Genomic DNA, 20472 nt, shown 5'->3' with positions numbered 1-20472 from the left:
CAATGCAGCCTTTATATCTTGTGTAATAGTTGTGTATATTAACTCTTAAGAAGATAAAACATGCAAAATTCCCAGGGTAATTTATGCCAGACCCAGATGGAGCCAGAACTTTCTCATATGAGGCAAGTCTCATAAAATATAACACCTGAACAACTTAAAAGGATGAAGTCCTATGACTCTGAATACTGTAAATACAAACGTATAGGCAGGGATGTAGTGGGTGGTAAACGCTCCTAAACTTAGTTTTCCCACCTTTTTATTTGCGGAAAAGAGTTTATCCATCTTTTTACACATAATAGTAAGGAGTATCAAACTGCTGTAAGTTAGGCGGATAAGGTATTTAAAGGGAGGGGCATAAATTAATGCTTTTCTGAAAAGCCACTTTATTTTTATTTATCATGGTAGCTGTTTTTCCTTATGATGATCACCGAGCGGGGGTCATAGTTTACCCACCTTTTTATTTACCGCTACATCACCCGGTACAGGTCGCCATCTCATTTTTTTGATATTTATGGAATGCGATGCTCTGTAAAATTTCAATAAGTGGCCCCCTAATTCCTCCTTCCTAATTCACTCTCATTTAACTTTACCTTCCTTCCGCTGTCTTTTATTATGGAGGGGGCGGTGGGGGGGGTGGCGGGGGGAGGAGAGCTGTCTGAGGCGCTCTATTGATGACCTCACGGTAGAATGTGGCAGTGCGGTGGGACGGAGCCGCTGATTGGTCGCCCGTGTCACAGCGGCACTTCAAAGCCAGAGAGGAGCCTACAATTGTGGTGGAATGGGCGGAACACATCATTGTATTGCACACCTCTAAAAAAACAGTGCTCTGATTCATAAATATAAAAAGATCCTCTGAGGAGGGCAGTGTTTTGTGTGATGGCAACTTCACTTCTAGGGGTGAGTCTAAAGGAGTTTCTTGCTGGTTTAATTAGTTCTTTTCATTGTCCAGCGGAGGGGGATTAAACTTACTTCGGTCACAAGCAGTTGGAAAGGCAGTGCGTTGGTTATGTTTTAAGCAAGCGGTTCGCATTAAAAAGCTGAAGCTCTAGACGGGATAGAAGTTTCATTTGATACGCTCAAAACTCGCATGTTTTCCTTGATGTCCCATTTGGCATAAATTTGTGATCGTTATTTGCTGCATTTCAGTGCTTTCTGATCGTCCAGGTAGGAAATATCAATCTGTTGTAATGATTTCCAAACTTACGCAACTGAAACCAGAAATGTGTAGCTTACTAAGCATCTGTTTTATGTTGCAATGCTCTAATCGCCTTCTCATTCCCTGCCCGGGAGTTAAGTTTTCTCTGTCGAGTGTAAATATTGTATAGAAAATGTCATTGCTAGAGTAATTAACCTGTTAAACTCTGCTGTTGTTTTGCATGCGTCGTTAGGCTGACCAGTCACTTACAGCTCTTCTTGTCCTTTCAGGAGGAGCCGAGGTTAGGATCGACTCCTTTAGCCATGTTAGCTGCAACATGTAACAAAATAGGGAGTCCGAGCCCTTCACCGTCGGCAATTTCGGATAATTCTTCATCGTTTGGAAAAGGTTTCCACCCGTGGAAAAGAGCCACTGCGAGCAGCTGCAGCCTGGGATCTGGCCTGTCCGGCTTCGGAGTGTCCCGTAATGGATCCGGCATATCGGACTCTTTCGGCACCAACAGTTCACCCGGATCCAGTGCTTTTTCCCTCACGTCTGGTACCCCATCTAGTTCACACTTTGGAAACGATTACTCGGTTTTCCAAGCTTCTGTTTCAAGCAGCTCTCAAGAATCCAGTCACCAGCCAGTTTTCATCTCGAAGGTGCACACCTCAGTGGACAGTTTGCAGGGCATCTATCCGAGGATGAGCGTTGCGCATCCCTACGAGTCCTGGTTCAAATCGTCTCATCCTGGCATCCCCACCGGAGAGGTCGGAACCACCGGAGCCTCTGCTTGGTGGGATGTGGGAGCGGGATGGATTGATGTTCAAAACCCTAATGGAGCAGCACTACAAACGTCCTTACATTCCGGTGGACTCCAGACCTCCTTGCACTCTCCTCTGGGGGGATATAATTCTGATTACTCGAGTTTAAGTCACTCTGCTTTCAGTACAAGTCCCTCTCCACACCTGTTGACAACCGGCCAGCACCTGATGGACGGTTTCAAGCCGGTGTTATCCTCTTATCCGGACACAAGCCCCTCTCCGTTAACCGGGGCAGGGGGGACTATGCTCTCCGGACCTCCACCTGCATCTTTAGCGGGGTCTCCGAGGTCATCTGCCCGGCGGTACTCGGGCAGAGCCACCTGCGACTGTCCAAACTGCCAGGAGGCGGAGAGACTGGGACCGGCGGGGGCCAGCCTCCGGAGAAAAGGTCTCCACAGCTGTCACATCCCCGGTTGTGGGAAGGTTTACGGGAAAACGTCGCACCTCAAAGCGCATTTGAGGTGGCACACCGGCGAGAGGCCGTTCGTGTGCAACTGGCTCTTTTGCGGGAAGAGGTTCACGCGTTCCGACGAGCTGCAGCGACATTTACGCACACATACCGGGGAGAAAAGGTTCGCCTGTCCCGTTTGCAACAAGAGATTTATGCGTAGCGATCACCTGAGTAAACATGTAAAAACTCACAGCGCCGGGGGATCCGCCGGGTCTGGCTCCGGCGGCAGCGGAGGGAAGAGGGGGAGTGATACCGACAGCGAGCACAGCGCACCGGGAAGCCCTCCGTGCCATTCCCCCGACCTGTTGCACCCACCTGAGTCTACCCCGGGAGTAGGCATGAACGGCCTCTAACTGCCCCCGATGAAGGAAAATGGGGAACAACAGCAGCAAAAGCGTTTTGATGGAATTGTCCGAGGTGGAAATGAAAGTGGACATACTTTGGTGTATGCGAAATGCTTCATCACGAGTGCTGTCATTGAGCGAGAAAATAGGCCTACGTTTCTTTGACTTTTTCAAGTGTTTAAGACTACTAATTGCATAATTTCATAGTTGTACCATCAGAAACTTCCCATTAATACATCTGCGGTGTGAAACTGTAATCAAGTTATTGTGGGCACACTGGGACAGGGCACAGCTGAAACTTTTTGCAGCCTGATCCAGAGTACCCTTGATGTTTTTACCAGGGTATTAGAAGCAAAACATAGAAAACATTGCTCTGATAAATATGTGGCCTGCAAAGTTGTGCTACTGCTGACATACATATTCTTCAAAACCAAACTCTGGCACTTTATTATTGAGCAGGATAAATTGTTCATTTGTGTCCCTCTGGATGGACTGCTCGGTAGGAACAAATCACTGTAGAGTATGGTAAAGTTTTCGCTATATCCTTATCTGTCTAATCCCATCAACCGTTTGATAATGGAGGAACAGTTGTAGGTTTATATCACATATTGCTATTCACTCCACAGCCTATATGTGCGCCAAGCCAAGTTTGTAAGTAGGCCAATCTAGGTTACTTACATTTCACGTCCCTGCAAAATGTGTTGTATATAATGAGAAATGTAGGTTAGAATATAATTACACCCCAATGTAAAGGTGAGTTATGTATTTGTCCAGGAGACGATTTTGTATAGTTATTTCTAGTTGTATATGGACTCTAGTAGCCTAAATATTTGAAAATGTACGGAAATGTACTTGGATTTTTCTTTGACATGATATAAAATGTATTGTGGGGAGTTATATTTAACCACGAGTTTTCTTGTATTTAGGGGTCTATCATTAGGCGCACTTTGAATTTATTTGTAAGGTTTTGAAATCATTTACTGTTTACCCACTCATTTAATTTAAGTAAGCATGTTGTAAAGTGACGTTAATTTTACAATGGTATTTTTTTCCGAGACTGGCTTTTTATGTAAGCCACTCAATAAAGTCAGTATGAATTCAGAATCACTTGATCGACTCAGTTTGTTTGATTATTGAGTCGACAAAATCTGCAATATTTTTTGGACAGTAGACTAGAAACTTTGAAATTTTCCTTCTGCTTAGAGTTGGCGATTTTGTATTATCATGTATTTTATTATAGCATATGCTATATGTATCATTATTAAGATGTGACAGAAAATAGATACTTATATCGCGTTGCATATTTTTTTTTTAATCTTTAGGCCTGGAAAAAAAATGGCCTTCATCAAGAAGGCCTAACCCAGAAATTATCTTTAATTTCAGTAATAAATTTTAATGATAAAAAGTAGGCTACAAAAAAATCAGGCAGTATTTATATTAATGTAAATAGGCCTAAATCGCGTATTCTTGGTCTAGGACTGTGTTTCTAATAGACATGAAAATAAAAACCCAGGCTTCTGTAAACCCAAAGTCAGCGCAGGTGAACCTACGCCTAACTGTGCTAAGGTCCCTCACTTTTTAACGAATAATTTGTGGAATGTGTTGTGATGGAATATCATGTAATTTACTGTTTCAATTGTGCATCATTTTTTTACGCAATTCCAAAAGCTCTTCATTTATTTATTTTTCCATGCAACCAAACTTTCTTGCTGTCACGGGACGTTTTTCCAAAACGCAGACTTTTAATGTCCTGCGTTTTCCTAATTTCAAATTATATTGTGCTAGTGATAAATGTGATAAAGACTTAGCGTTTATAGGCTGACAGATACATTTTGAAATGCAGTCTCTAATAAACATTGTGAGCTCACACGGAGAAAAAGGAAGAGCAAGAAACCCTGTAGTGAGAAAAAGCCATGTCAGTCAAGCCAGTCTTGTTTCCCCGTATATTCTTTTGTCTTGGCCCAGCTAAGATAACACAAAATCATAAATATGCCATCCCTAAAATGGAAAATTATTCGTTCATAATTTCAGCAAATAGGCTAGAGCAAATTTCTGAATTTTATGAAAAATATTTTATTTAAAAAAAATGGACAAATTGTATATGGTCATGTTGTGTTGGATTGTATTACCAATGGACACTACAGCCAAGAAGTCACATAATTAGGCCTTTTTGCTTTACATAAGTCTCTAGGCTACTGTACATTCCGTCAATTAGACCTACCAATTAATTATGAAGCTATAACTTGTTTTTTTCTCTTTCAATTAAAGTGTCTGGGCTATGTATTTATCACATTTATACGCACGCAAAATTAGAGTTAGGTCGTGCAAACTCCTACACTTGCATGATAATTTGCACATTGACGTACATATTGACCCACTTAACTGAACGGGATGATAACATGCATAATACCAGCTTTAGCCTACTGTTTCCTACAAATCTGTCAAGGGATGTGTTTTTTGTTTCTTGGGCTCATCATGAAGCGTAAACTCAACTAAAGCCAATAATGTCTTTGAAAGTTCTCTGTTGGGATACTTTTATGTTTGGGTTTGTAGCGCCATCTAGCGTCTCCTCGCTCCTCCAACAGCATTTCAAGCCATAATCCTTTCTTCCTGAAGGATGTCTTAGTATTACCCGCAGTTTTGGTGTTCACATTTTAGTAATTGTAATACAAATTTTTAATTAGGTTATTTAATTAATTGATCATTTTGAAACTCATTTTTTTACACAGTTTAAAAAAAAAAATACACAGTTTTGACAAGATTTACAAGACATAGGAATGGGCTGCAGACTAGTGTGTTAAAAGTCAGCTATAAATGACCTTATATTGCGTAATTACATAAACAGACTTTTTGGGGGTGGGGTGGGGCTGAGAGAACTGAACTCTCTTTCAGTGCTGCTTCAGTGTCCCTGCATCCTAACAAACCATCTTACACTTACTTTACATGTTTCAACAGTCGACTGAAACTAAGAGTAGAGGCTTATCTTTTTTATCACATCCATCTGACAGGTCAATACATCATGACATCATGACACATCATGACATCACCCCTGATGTCTGTTTCCTCAGTGTGAGACGGTGTAAGCCCCTTCTTTAGCCGTCAGCTCATCATGAGTCCCCAGTTCACCCACCTGACTATTTGTGAATCGCAGCTATTAGCCTATACTTCTGCATTCTGGATGGTGGAAAGATGATGGGCTGTAACGATGCAGGTCCGGCCTGGACGGGCATCATCCAGGGCCTGCTGTACAATCTGGGAATAGAAGCCCATTAGTATTTCCTAATCTTGTCTGCAGTGCCATTGATAATGCTTGATGCAATCAGCAAATTGGTTGTTGATGTAAAGACTAATATTGAAAAGAATGGCACTTACCTTCTCACTCTGTGTCCAATGCAGAGGTGGCCTCATCCAACCAGCAATTTAGGACATCTCACCAGGGCGATGGCTGTTCTCTGTAATCCTTCAACTGAAGTTAAATCATGAAAATCAGCAAGATTAGATACAGGGTTTTCAAAGGACAACAGCGTTATGATATATTGAACATTTGATTGCCTTAAATTCACCCGTCTGTTCCCGTTTTCTCTAACTCCCTCTCTTTCTCTCCCTCTTCCCCTCTATTTCTCTGTTTCTCTCTCTTTCACAAACACACACACACACACACACACACACACACACACTCACAGTACGATACCTCTGGTACCCTGATAGTGTGAGGACGGAGTTGTGGAAGTTAGCCGACTTGGCAGCCTCCTCTGTCTCTTCCTGACAAACCTCTCTGCTGTTGTCTATACTGGATCTTCTCTGCGATGGTGCTGTCAAACAAAATACGCTCCTGGGACACCAGTCCAAGCTGAGAGCAAAGCCATGCCAGGTTCAGGGTCTTAATGTCTAACCCATCAACAAACTGCAATAGAGTAGTAGAGAGGCTTTGACTAGACAAAATGTAAGTATTTTCCAACATTTTGGATTTTTTATGTAATAGTCATAATCCTTGCCACTTGTCCCTCTGCTGGGTCATAGAAGCACTCTAACAACACTGATGTGCTTTTCCCACTGCCACTCCCTCCAGCCGGGGCTACAGACACACTGAAGCCCTGCAGGACCATTAAATTCTGGCAGCATGGATAGGCAAAGTTGACTCCTCAGAACTCAGTTTATCCTGAAAACTCCTCCTTTAAAGTAAATGAATGAAACAAAGATAATTGTTATATTCACAAAATACTAATTACAGCCAGAGGTCAAGCTCAAGGCAGGCTACTAGTTATGTGGCTTGTTGGCTCACTGGCTTTCTTCCTTCTTTGTTGTACCTAAATGTCAATCTCTGGTTGCTTCTCCAAAATGCTGTTGTTTTGGCAAAGTTAGGGGCAAGAGAAAAAGAAAAAAGTCCAATGTTCATGGTAGAAAATACAATTACAGAAAATACACTTTGAAAAAAGAAGGAAGAAGCGGTTATATAGTCGTGTTTTTTTTCTATAGCGGAAGGTTAGAGATATTAAGTGGTTTAACATTTTCAAATTCAGTGTAAGAGTGAGCAATTAGCCAGGAACCAAAACAAAATACTGCAGAATTGGCAAAGTAGGGAATAGCTAGAGCAAAGGCAAATGCTATTCCATAAATAGGTTCCTTAAGCAAACTGGACCTATGATACTGAATTAAGATATTTGTCAGCTAAATTGCTTGACTTAGCACCTTTAACTGGTATTAAACATTTTGCAGCATTTTGATAAATATCGGTGATCTTCAATGTGAAATTATATATGTCTTATTGATATGGTTTACTCAAATTGGGCATGAAATTGTGAAAGAAGACATACTCTTGTGTCAAACCAAAAACTGTCTTTAACTTTTCAACAAAAAAAAAGTAATCATATTTTAATATTAGTGGGGTCCTTACAGCCTGATGTCTGAGTCTAATGCTCTGTGCTGAGATATTATTGGCACCTTCCCAGACTGCTCCAGTGTCGCCCGGTCCTTAGAGTCCTGCCATTGCCCTCATTTGAATAAAGTTGGCTCCAGTGAGGAAGGGCACACTAGCCAGGATGAGGAGCGTTAGCTGCCAAGTGTGGATGAAGGCCATAATAACAGCTATGGTCAGAGAACACAATGTTTTGGCAGCCAAACCCATTCTCGATCCAGTCGCCTAAAAAGCAGGAAAAATAAACAATATTATCCTATGCTGGCCATTAGAAATGGCGAAGCAAAGTGCTTTGGAATCTGTAATGTATGTACCAATGATTTTATTTGTATTGTATGCAGCAATTATTGTTCCTTTAAATCTGTATTGCATATAGCAACTAGTGACATTTAGGCAGAGTCACAGTCTTGACTGAGATTGGATTGAGGCTGGGTGGAAATGCCAGCTGCTATTGATATGATGAGATTTATTGGATTCCTAGCTCTATGAGCAAATCACAGTGCAGTCTCACCAATGATGCATCTGTGGCCAATTTGGTGGTTAAAACCCCTACTGCATTGTCATTGTCATCAAACCAACCAATCTCCTGGGAAAGGCAATTTGACAAGGTTCTGAGGTTAGTCAAAATAATTGACAGTAATTGCTGTAACACTGACAGAGCTGCCCTTATACAATGCTTTCAGTAATTCAGATTCAGCTGCATCACAGGTGGTGTTTTACCTGTCTCATCACTGCATGGATACCTGCAGCCTCAGCCTCATTGTGAGAAGCTCCCCGCATTTTCCAAACATGTAACCCTGAAAATATACAATGTAATATATTGGGTTAATCTGATTAATGTCTACAAAACATATAGTAAATATAAGGTAACAACAGGATAAATGTACAGTAGTTCACATGAATCTCAGCAAAAACCTTGAGATTGTTGGAGACAAAGGCATACTAACCAAAAAAAGAAAAAAAAAATAGATGATCACATTTAATCCAAACACTTTCTACCAAAGTATCAGAGATGTACAGGGTCCCCATGAAACTCCAACCAGCAGGTAATGCCACTCTGGTTTATTCAGAGCCAGCATCCTGGTGAAGGAGATATGTGGAGCTTTCTGTTTTCTCTGCTTTCTTGGCTTTCTGGAACCAGAGAATAATAATAATTAATTATAATGCTTTTTGTTTATGTGCTTTTTGTGATATCTACAATGTGTCCAATCAAATGTCTGGAGCTTTGCAGACTTTTTTGTTTGTTTGTTTGTTTGTATTATATCATTTGGAGACATTCACACAGAAATACGTAGATGAATAATAACATGAAGATTTATTAATGATATTAATAATTCTGAGGAAAACTATAGCATGGTTAGCAAAATATTTCCTAGGTAAATCCTGCCTCACATTGGCTTACAAAGTACATAAAGGCAAAGAGCCCACAGTTTTCTGAAGTTATCATTTTAAAGAGTCTTCAACAAGTGTACAGTCATGAGAGCTCACCTTACCCAGAGCAGCCTGGACAATAGACTGACACCAGAAGCTGAATGGTGGTGCTCTTCCCACACCCACTGGCTCCTTCCAGAGGAATAGTCTTCCCATGAGGCACCCTCAAATTCACTACATAGAAGAGGGTTAGTTACCTTTTAAAATGTGTCAAGGAAGGGGAGATACAAACTGACACAGAAAAGTAAGTTAAAGAAAGTTAAAAGGTAAAGCTCTGTATCCGCTTTGATGCATTTTTTCCTGAGGGGTAAATGAAGTGGACATTTTTTAACTCAATGTCTCCTCTCACAGAATCTTTCTTGTGTCCTTCCTTATTGGACGGGGCTGTGAGAAAATGCTCAGCTCATATCAGTGTCTTTCTCACATGGTGTTATGCCTTTATAATTAAAAGTTCTAGAAATATATTTGAGCAGATGGACTCATAGAAGTACCATGTCAATAGTATTGTAAACTTTCCAAGCAGCGCCACAAACCTTGGCAATGCTCTCCAAGTTCAGAGCACCTTGTCCTAAGGAGAAAGCCTCTATCATCACTGAAAAGAAAACCTAGACAGTAATATGATCAAGGAGGAATTAGTTTTAATCCTCTTTAAAAGTTTGATGATGAGGAGGCCATGTTTTTTCTGAATCTAAGAAAAATAAACTCATCTACAGACAGCGTTGTCACATACCAGAACGCCAACGTATAGGTTCTAAAGATAATGAACTGGGCGAGTCCCATGGAGACATTAGTAAAAAAAAAATGCCCTCTTCACTCCAAAGGTTGTAACCTTCTGAATTATTTTTACATCTAGAAATAATTAGGCAGTGAGAGTCTAATCTAGCTAACTTTCCAACAGTTCTGACTGCCACCCAAATTTCCTCAGCCATTGCTCCTGCTTTGGCATAACTAGACAGTTCCTTGCTTGTCAGACTGACAAGAATCTACAAGAAACAGAAATGGCATCACTGTTCTGCTCACTGCTTTGGGGAACATATCCTGACATTGCCAGTGGTTAATATCCATAGACTTTTAATGGAAACTAGATTATTCATAACTATGTATTTCATCTACTTCAACGATATCTAATGAAAGCATTTCATAGTGCTTATAATGAAAACACTTATGAAAAATGCAGAAAAAACATCTCACCATATGAATGGTAGAGAAATGGCCCCACCAAGTGGCAAAAAAAATGTATGTTTCAGACATATGTAACAGCGCTTTAAACTCCATCTATACCTGTAGAAGTAATGCAATGAGCATAATGCTGCTGTTGGGTGAAAACCTCAACTCTCCAAATTGTCAACTTTTCAGTAACTAAGAAAACCAGCCTTGTTTTTTAGCTTGATGACAATGCATTCTGGACATTATCCAGTGGGGTTTAGAAGGTTTCATAAGCCCAAGAGGTCTGAGAATTTTCTCAACCCATAGAGGACAAAATATTCCTTTTGCTGAACTGAAAACATGACAATCACCAAAACTCGAGTTATGAGGTTTTCACTCAATAACAGTGATACGCAAAGTCTAGAGTGCACAATTTTAAAAGAAGGCAGACATTCCATTATTTTGAATTATAGGAAATCTGTCATTCTAGCTATCTGGGAAATTTTAATGGAACAGAACAGAACAGAACAGAACAGAACAGAACAGAACAGAACAGAACAAAATAATTCTACTTTTCCTGAACAAATAAAAAGATTTCTGAAGCTGAAGATTTAAATTTCTGAAGCTTACTTTGGATCACACAGCTGCTGATCCTGCAAGAAATGGACTGACTCCCAGAATCACTGGGGTCAGCTTCCAGCCAAAGATGAAACCAATAATGATGCCTGCCAAAAATGTGCAGAAAAACTGCACAAATGCACAAATCTTCTCTCCAAGTCCATCATTCATTGTGTTAATGTCCCTGCAGAAAGTAGAGTTAAATGTCATCCATGAAGTAAAATGTACAGTATGCTCAAGGAACAAGAGTTTTTACCACAATGTAAATGTAACATTAGCAGGATATAATGTCACTGAAGTTAAACACTGTTGCTGCATTTGCTATATCATAAAATGGTCTGTCCAACAACACAATCTGATTAAAGTCCCCTTACTCTGTATCTCTGTAAAGCACCTTGGTACATTCTACTATTCATAAAATATGTTGTTTTGTAAAGCACTTTGGTACAAACTTGCTTTGTTTTTAAAGCACCATATAAATAAACTTAAATTTACTCTGGTAACCTGATGTTGAGAAATCTGATGGTCTGGGTATCAAACCAGGCGATCGGCTGATCAATATGGCATGGAAGAACAGCATCACCGAAAATGTCCCAAGCAGAATCACTACACAGCCAGTACCAACAAAGTAATATGCATGTCTACAGGGAAAAACATATATAAACAAATACCTATAGTTTATTTATGTGGATAAATTTGAAAAATGTTTTTTTTTTTTTTATGAAAGGAGATTTTTTTTTAAACCTTTTTATCTAATTAGTATTCCACTTAAGTCATGAGGACCTCAATGTCTACTCCAGGAACTGTGACACATTCTGAGATGAGTTCAACATCTCCAATGTTAAATTCCCTGTGGAAAATGATGATGTTAATAGGTGCCAATTAAAGTATAAACCCACTGCCCATAGTAAATCATGAGAACCGTGCTTGAACAATAGATTATCTGTGCACCTTGATGAGTTGGAATTTTATCAGTTTTCTACACGGTACCTATTAGGTTCCCTATAACATATTATAAGGTCAATGTTGTTCAAAAAAGTAACCAATAAAAGGGTCACAAAAAGAACCAGCTGAATGAAAGGAAAGAGGTTTTCAAAGGCACTCGTGCAGCAGCCCACCAGCAGAGACTAGACAGGATTTCTAAAAGGCACATAGGTTGGGTACCACTTTCCAAAAGTACAGACAAACTAAACAGCAAAATACTAGTAAAACTGTTGTCTTCCTCTGATGTGTGGGAAACTACATTAGCTCTCCAACTGAAGCACTGGGCCTTAGATGCTGACACCCACAACATAGGAATATATATGAATATACACAGCATAATCTCTTCAACCAAAGAAGCCTTATGTACTCCACCTGTAAGAGCAAGCTACTGTCCACTATGCACAAAGCTGTCAGTCACCTGTTCAAAGACATTCTCTGTCACTATAGAAAACATGCTCTCAAAACAACAAACATACAAAATTGCACAACCATGCATTCCAGATTAAATTAGAAATTGTACTAATACAGGGCATACAAGTTTAGATCCTGTGTAACAACACCAGGCCTCATATTCACATTCCTGTCAAATTTTGAATTAAACAAAATATGTTTCTCACTCATTCAAAACAAAGACTCTCTCAAACCTTTAGCATCAAATGCAGGGAATCTCATCTACTACGATTACTTTAAGAAAGCAAGATACTTCCCTTTGTTCAAGTTACACCCACATCATGATTTCATCTACATACAGGACTTTGATGTATGTGTCGCTATTCATGATCTGCAGCCTTTGTTCAGTTTACTGAGGATCAATAAAGAGGATCAATAAAGGAAACTGCCATTTCTAGTCTTAGCCAAAATATTTCCAATAATAATCCAGGGTACAAATCTCTCTGGCATAACAATGGCTGTACGGTGTGAAGTATAAACTAAAACTTTACTTTATAATGTATTAACTTGTGTAGCAACCTGTGGAAAGTATTGTAAGCACACAATAATACTGTGTTGAAATTCAGTGGAAACCTTTCTAAAACACTTGCACTTCCATGTGTGTAACAACACAATGTAAGTTCAAACAGTTTCACTTTGTAGTTGCATTGTTTTGTTACACCCTTGTAAGTACATTATGTATAGGAGAGATTTTATTACTGTGTACTTACAATACTTTTCTACTGGTAACTATATGTCTTAATACACTGAAATAAGACTATTATACATAAAGTGTTTTGGTGTATTATGCACAGTATATTGTATTTCTCAAAACAGGCACTAGTGGGCACAATTTAGTTAGAGGTTCTGTCTTACTATCAGCATTCAGATACTTGGCCTTACTTAGTAATGATAATGAAATTATTGAGACTGTACTGTAGGAGGTATACAGGTATACAACTATCTGGATCCAGTCCTTCCTTGTTTCATATTTACAAAGTCAACACTAACATCATTCATGCATAGCCCTGGATCATGATGAATATGCAAAACAGTGGAATATGTAGAAAACAAATCAACACATTTAAAATAGGAGTTTACTCATGCCAAATCATACCTTTTACAAAATCCCTTCACTTATTTAATAAGGAGTGTTTAACGGGGTGCTAAGGTCCAGGCTATTGTACGACCGTCTTTTTCACATAAAAATTAACATTCATAATCTACTCAAGAGTGCTTAGTCGCATTCCTTGAGCACCAATTGCTTTCAGATGCCAAGGCCAGCAAAGCTCTGGCCACAACAGATTTAAAGAGCCATTTCAACTTTAGCCTGGATATTGCTCAGCAAAGATAGTAGTTACAAGAATACATCTGCATTTTCCCTAAGGGGCATAGCACATTTGTAGTTATTGTTTCTGATTCACTATATGCAACTGTTGTACTTTCCTTGTAAGTTATACTGTATGCCATCTCATGAAATAGTGGCCTCCTTTTTACTTACATGTATGAGGATTAAAAATGATATAACAGTCTAGAAATGAATGATTCATGTAGTCATTTATCACAGGAACTAAATGGAAATGTTTGTAACTTGCTCAGGGAGATAAAATGATAAGTTTCCCTGATGAGATTATGGAACCTCTCAGTTCTTCGGCTTTGATCTACAGTTACTCAAAACAGCAGTGATAAAAAACTAAAACCCAGTAAACTATCCCAATGAAAGAAGTACCAAATGAATGACCCAGTAAGAAAATATTGGGCTAGAACAACTGGCCTCATCAGTTGTAAAATATAAATATATACAACATTTACAGGCCATAAAGACATTTGTCATTTCGGATCAGCTAATTGACAACTAAAACTGAGTTCACCACAACAGAAACAAAATCTATCAATATATTTTTAACTGTCAACTTAACTTTGGGCCAAGGGCGTTTTAGATGGATTATAAATCATTTCACATCAACATCATTTTTTGCCATGCATGAGATAAATAACTGACACTGTTTTGCAAAAGCCTTTTCCGCGTGCTTATCACCACACTTCCACCACAGCTATGAGCCGTATCGAAACTATAGGTATCGCTCAGTTTCAGGTGTTGCAAGTCTCATGCGTAAACAGAGAATTGCATTGTGGGTATGGTAGTTACTAAATTTAAGAGGACACTCCTCCCTGAGGGCGCTTGCATTATTTCAAACTTCTAGTCCCAAAATGCTTCGTGTCACAGTGCAAACAGAGCAAAGACCTGTAACGTGAGGAGGCGGACTTCATAATCACACCCTAGAAAGAAGTGTAAATGATAGTGGATTGGCCTCTTTTACTGCCAAGGCGCCGACGCAAAACTACAAACATCCCGTGCCAATGGTGAGTCCAAACTTTGATTTCTCTTTCCGTCTTAAATATTTGATATGGGACTACGATACTTTACGAATTTAAATAGAACGACGTATGAAGGACATATGTTACTGATATTTGGCTCCTCAATCTATATACATCGCCACCTATCCAGACGCTTCTGATGCTGTTGTAACTTTAGTTAATCAAGCTGCTGAGCTTCATTATTTTGTCAAAACTTGTGCGTTATTTCTATAGGATTTGTTTGATAATAAGTTCACCTGACATGCAGTAGGCTACTACTGTCACGCAGGCTATGCAGTTTGATAATTTTTAATAGTTTATTTATTAGGCTTACTGTACTACAATAAGTTGCATACACACAGTAGTTCATCAGAATAGAGCAGTTTACTGTCAAAGGTAGGCTACAGTCGCACTATCATCATAGCAAGAACTGAAAGAACTGACTGGTGTGTCATAGACAAGACCAACCTGTTTTTGTGCACTGGTGTAAGAAACCACATTATTAATGACTGACTCACTGTGACAAGTCATGAATGGGTAGTGTCCTTTTACGCAAACAAGTGACAGACTGAAGAGTTCAGGCTTTCCATTCTCTGGAACTCTCAGTCTCAACTTCCTTTAACAGACAGCAAGAAGCTGTACAGAAACCCTCGGGCTCACAGTGTTGCAGGAAACTTAGTTGACACAGAAAAACAACTTTACGGACAGGTCTTTTGTTGTGTAGGTATGTTGTTTTTGTGTGTCTAAGCTTTTCAAAATACACGGCTGTTTATAGATCAGTTATATCACCAAACACTAAATGATATATTTATATGATACCTGTGGAATTATTTTAAACTCATTAAGGAGCCCTGGCTACACTCTTTTAAGGAATAATAAAAATGGATTACATTGTTGACTGACACAGTAACATGCTGCACATAAGGGGAGACAGATATGTTATTTGAGTATATGCTGACATTCAAGTAATATAGTTTTCATGTTTACAGATGTAAATATGGCAGCTGGAAGAGCAAGGTCCTTCCGTCGTGTTGGGAGTCTCATGCGGAGCAAATCTGAGGGGACATTGATCGATCTGGATGAGAATGCCTCACTAACAAGCAGCAACCTGAATGGTGAAATTCCCATTTTGAAACATTAACAGCTTGCGTTTCTGACTGTAAAACATGCTGTTAACACTGACTTATTGTACAAATTTCAATGTTTTTACAGGTAGATATATTTCACAAGTGACAAAGCATTCAGAGTGGCCAGTTTTACAGCCAGAAGTCTCACATTCATCTCAAACAACTAATCCATTCTGGAACAAACTATCTGGATCCAATCCCTTCTTAGATGACATTGTACACAGCGATACAGAAAAGCATATTCCCAACACATCAAATCTAAAAGAGGACCCCGCAAACCCTTTGGACACAAATAACGATGATGCCATAAGCACATCTTCAGATGAAGGCAACCTGGGGAATTTTTTGGAAAACAAACGCAAGGTCACCAACCGATCTGGGAGATGGAGGAGCGCATCAGACATTCTGGATGACTTGGAGAGAAAGGAGTCCAAAAGGGAAAAAGGTCTCAAACCACCTGGGCCAGTTTTGAACCCAGATTTTGAGTGGCTAAAGAATGACAGGGAGGCCTATAAAATGGCCTGGCTGAGCCACAGGCAGTTAACTCGGTCATGCCTGGACCTGGGTCTGATGAGCCAGAGCCCCGGATGGGCTCAGACCCAGGCCACTGACTCTCAGGTTGTCTGCAAGATAGGTCACACTGGAGGGTCATTACAATTACCAGACTCAGAAATTAGTATCCATGTCCCAGAAGGCCATGTTCCTCCTGGAGAAGTTCAGGAGATTGCATTGAAAGCAATGCTAGACCCTCCTCATGGACTCAACAACAACTACATGACAACCATGAGTCCACTTCTGGAAGTGAGCCTCAGCAACCCCAACACAAAGGAATGTATCTCTCTGGAGATGAAGCTAGCAGGACAGGTTAAGAGTGACCCATTAAGTCAGGTGATGACCACCCTGGTTGCGCTAGTGTCGAACAAAAGAGAGGGACCTTATCACAAAGTAAAGGACTGTTACATATACAAGAACATTATGCAGATGAAGCTGCAGGATCTGAAGACACATTTTTATGTTATTGCAGCTGCAGAGGCCACTGTTATCCAGTCCCCTGCCACATCAGTCTGGGATTACCTTGACCGTCAAATCACTGTAGCAGTTTATGGTCCCAGGTACATTCATCCGTCCTTCAAGGTTGTAATGGTTGTCTGCTGTCATGATGATATTCCACCAAGGCTTCCATTTTCAGATATCCATAGGGGCAACAAAAACTTGCCTCCACTTGTGTTGCAGCTCTGGGGAAAACGTCAGTTTAAACCAGACAAACTGAATGACCTGCATATTGCCATTAGTGTCACAGACTCAAAGTTTGAAATCAAAGCTGAGGACAAAATTAAAGACGTGAGACAAAGTCAACTCAAAATCGGGAAAATTTTGCATCTACCAGTTGCATTATCTCATGCTGGTAATGCACATATGACTCCCTTCAAATTAGATCTACAAGTGAAGGAATCAAAAACTGTAACTATCACACGTTTCCAGATGCCTTCCCCTGTAGCTGCACCCATTCGGTCAGAAAAGCGAGCACCAAGGCAAATGGACAGGCAAAAGGAGATGGCAAGATCCTTACCCATTCCTGAAGAAGCTGTTCCAGATTTCCCCAAATTTCAAAATAGATCTGTGAACCTACAATGGTATGGGGTAGCCCTAAAGTCAGTGCTCCGTCAGCCACGAGTAGAGTATCTTCTGGAGTACTTCAAGGGGGACACAGTGGCTCTCCTGTCCAGAGAGACTGTTAGGTCAGTGGGCAATTCAAAGGTAAAAGAGTGGTACATTGGATTCCTCCGAGGCAGGACTGGCTTGGTCCACTGCAAAAATGTCAAGCTCATTACCAGAGACCAGGTGATTGACTTCACTGGCATTCATATCACCACAGAGGTTCTCCTGGACAACATGACACTGCCCTTCAAGAAGCTTACGTATATGTACTCAGCCATCCAGACATTGGTCACTGAACACATAACCAGCTGGAGAGGTTTTGCTGATGCCCTTGGGTACTGCAACCTGTCGCTGGACACCATCACACGGAGGTATGCTGAAACCGAAGCTGATAAGGTAGCCTGTGTACTGGAAAAACTGAAGGAAGACTGCCACGCCGAGAAGAGCAGGAAAAAGTTCCAACATGAGCTTATGGTTGTAAGTAGAAAAAAACCAATACATTTCAAATTATGATAAAATTAGCTTGTTATTGAAGGAGGAAGTTTTTTTTATTTAACTTTTCAAGCAGGCAGGCAACATTGGGAAAAAAACTCTTTGGGTGCCCTACATTCAGGAGAAATCACTGCAGTTACTGAATCTTCAAAGTAAAACAAACTCACAAAACAATGGACATGCACACAACCCACCACTCATATATATAGCAATTTAAAAGCCTGTCTGCTCCAACTTAGTCTTCTTCTGCTTTCCATGGTTGTGCTACAGCTTTTCTATGTGGTTATCATTGTAGGGTCTCTTGAAGATGGACTCTTTGAGTCTTGTGGCACAGTTGATTCAGAATACAGTCATTCTGTCCACCGCAGTAGAGCTGGGTAGTCGATGGCGGGAGCTCGCTGAGAAAATTGGAAAACTCTCCAGTGCTCAGATAGCTGGCTATGAGGCACCACACCGAGGGAAGAATGGTGAAGTCAGTGCCCAGGTCAGTTTACTTTAATATAACTAAAGTATGAATTGATACAGTAAATAATGGATATAAATGACACAGAACTCTTTTTTTTGCATCAGCCATACTAACGTGCTGTGAGTGTGATGCAAATTTAGTTTACAAATTGATTCAGTATTTGGGTCTTTCCTGTTCTGTTTTAGTCAATGTGGAAACCTGCCTATGACTTCCTGTACTCCTGGAGTCGGCGCTATGGAGACAGCTACAGGGACATGATCCAGGACCTCCACCTGGTCTTGGACAAAATGAAGAACCCTGTAACCAGACAGTGGAGGCAGCTGACCGGAGCTCTCATCACAGTGAACTGTCTAGATATCCTTCGAGCTTCTGCTTACCCCAAAACCTAGTCCTTTGGAAAACGTACTCTAGTGATGACCACCTTCATGCACTTGAGAAAACAGAGTTGGAGTCTTTGTTACACAGCAGATGTTACAGTGTAGAGGCAACATGGTTTTGATGAAGATGTTACTAAGCTCTTTCTATTGTGCTATAGCCTTGCTTGCTTTGATTCACTCATTTTTTTACATAGACAAAGGAAGGAAAGGAAGGAAATATATTCAAATTAATTCTGGTACTTGCACTATAATGAAGGTCTCACTTGGTGAATGGACGTTAAGCTACTTCACTCTGACATTATTTGAGTTGTGAAGGAATGTCACTTCATACTGATAACAAGAAAATGCATTGTTGCTTGTCACTTTCCTCTGTACGTCTATGCAATGTGATAAAGCCTTAAAGTGAAATTTAGATTTGGTAGAACATTTTCAGTTTTGGAAATGCATGCAATTTCTAATCATATGTCAAATACGTTGGATCCTATTTTTCTGTTCTTTTAGATTTCTCATAGCTATTAGCTAGCTAGCTAGTGTCTTTTACATGCTGTTCACATCTACGGACTTGATTATAGGGTCTTTTCTAATTCCTATCATTTTAACTACTAGAATTCCAAGCAGACACTGAATTCAGTTCTCGTTTTTCTTTCCAGCGTCCACATCACCAGTATGGACCCTGGACCCTATTAATATATGTATCATTTGGATTTTTAGACTGTTTTGAAAACATAAGCAGATGAATGGAGAGCCAAGAAACCAATAACGATGAACACCTTTGGTGACTATCCATTCCAAAGGTAGCTAATAAGTGTAATTGAAAGTTCATAAATGTAAATTGAGGTTTGTGTGCTAAAACTGATAATGTTCTACCAATGACTTTAAGTTTCCTGATGCTAGTAAAACAACTAGTAAAGATGCTACTATGCAGGTGTCATAAAATATAAGTAATACTGTATTTGCTATTTTTATACTGTGATGTATTATTTTAGATATGTACAAAGTAGATAATTTCACAAAGTATATGATGTAATCATTACATCTTTTGCAACTATTCATTGTGTTGATGCTCGTTACATAATGATGTTTTTACTGCCAAATACAAACCTCAGTGTTTAGAGTGGTGCCATGTAGTCAGTGGCTTCAGTCATTGATTTATAAGAATATGATTGTTATCTTTGATACTGAAATGGTGTTGTGGTGCATGAGATATGAATAAATATTAACTGTAATGTGTTATTTAGACTAATCTGTTTGCATTTTACAAAGATATTGTAGAAAGTCTGTCAGTACAATGTGTGCTGGTTACATTGCCACATATGTCCAGAGATAAAATCCTATACAATTATTTTATTGTTATTTAAATCATATTTAAATACTTAATATATTATGTGGCATAGTATCATCTCCAGTATGCATTTACAGTTTTCCAAGTTAAATCACGTCATTGAAACAAAGGACTTCTGCCAAGTGTTTTCCATTGATTTTCTCTGACTGTTTGCTTTTCCCTACTCTATTTGCTCAAGCCAGTTTCAGCTGAGAGCATTGTGTGCTGGCTCCCTATCAGTGATATTACCAAACAGAGAGCACAGGATGTTGAACCTACTCTGCGTCAGCTGAGTGAATGCACCTGCAGTTTCCTCTCACAGAAAAGCAAATCAAATAAGTAAAAAGAAAAGATATCAAACAACAGAATCAATTGACCTAATGTCTGACCTCTCA

At 39.8% G+C, this 20472-nt stretch overlaps 3 protein-coding genes and 1 pseudogene across 5 annotated transcripts; 2 read left to right on the top strand and 2 right to left on the bottom strand.

Moving 5' to 3' along the window:
* The first annotated feature begins 876 nt into the window (after positions 1-876).
* Positions 877-2763, top strand: sp8b (sp8 transcription factor b). Its single transcript, XM_071913485.1, has 2 exons — positions 877-897; positions 1426-2763. Exons 1-2 carry the CDS (start codon positions 877-879, stop codon positions 2761-2763), a joined length of 1359 nt encoding a protein of 452 aa, XP_071769586.1.
* A 3150-nt stretch (positions 2764-5913) lies between these two features.
* On the bottom strand, positions 5914-8748 carry LOC139922855 (ATP-dependent translocase ABCB1). Its single transcript, XM_078287094.1, is given in 12 exon segments — positions 5914-6006; positions 6436-6541; positions 6543-6658; positions 6750-6926; positions 7037-7185; positions 7260-7397; positions 7525-7615; positions 7690-7732; positions 7734-7894; positions 8181-8277; positions 8411-8510; positions 8688-8748. Coding segments are annotated over 12 exon segments (1332 nt in total).
* Positions 8749-9158: 410 nt separating this feature from the next.
* Positions 9159-11074, bottom strand: LOC139922856 (ATP-dependent translocase ABCB1-like; annotated as a pseudogene).
* A 3439-nt stretch (positions 11075-14513) lies between these two features.
* On the top strand, positions 14514-20472 carry macc1 (MET transcriptional regulator MACC1). 3 transcript variants are annotated; one of them, XM_071913482.2, is made up of 5 exons: positions 14514-14641; positions 15625-15750; positions 15848-17898; positions 18209-18397; positions 18565-20471. In XM_071913482.2, the coding sequence occupies exons 2-5, from the start codon at positions 15633-15635 to the stop codon at positions 18766-18768; spliced, it is 2562 nt and encodes an 853-aa protein (XP_071769583.1). In that variant the 5' UTR covers positions 14514-14641; positions 15625-15632; the 3' UTR covers positions 18769-20471. The 3 variants fall into 3 exon arrangements, with proteins under 3 accessions (XP_071769583.1, XP_071769584.1, XP_071769581.1); XM_071913483.2 differs by lacking the exon at positions 14514-14641 and adding an exon at positions 15350-15355 and having other exon boundaries at positions 18565-20472; XM_071913480.2 differs by lacking the exon at positions 14514-14641 and having other exon boundaries at positions 15615-15750; positions 18565-20472.

The sequence above is a fragment of the Centroberyx gerrardi genome, chromosome 12 (genome assembly GCF_048128805.1).
Source record: "Centroberyx gerrardi isolate f3 chromosome 12, fCenGer3.hap1.cur.20231027, whole genome shotgun sequence".
Taxonomy (NCBI): Eukaryota; Metazoa; Chordata; class Actinopteri; order Beryciformes; family Berycidae; genus Centroberyx; species Centroberyx gerrardi.
The sequence above is the reverse complement of the archived record's forward strand: the minus strand, read 5'-3'. Positions and strand labels throughout refer to the sequence as shown.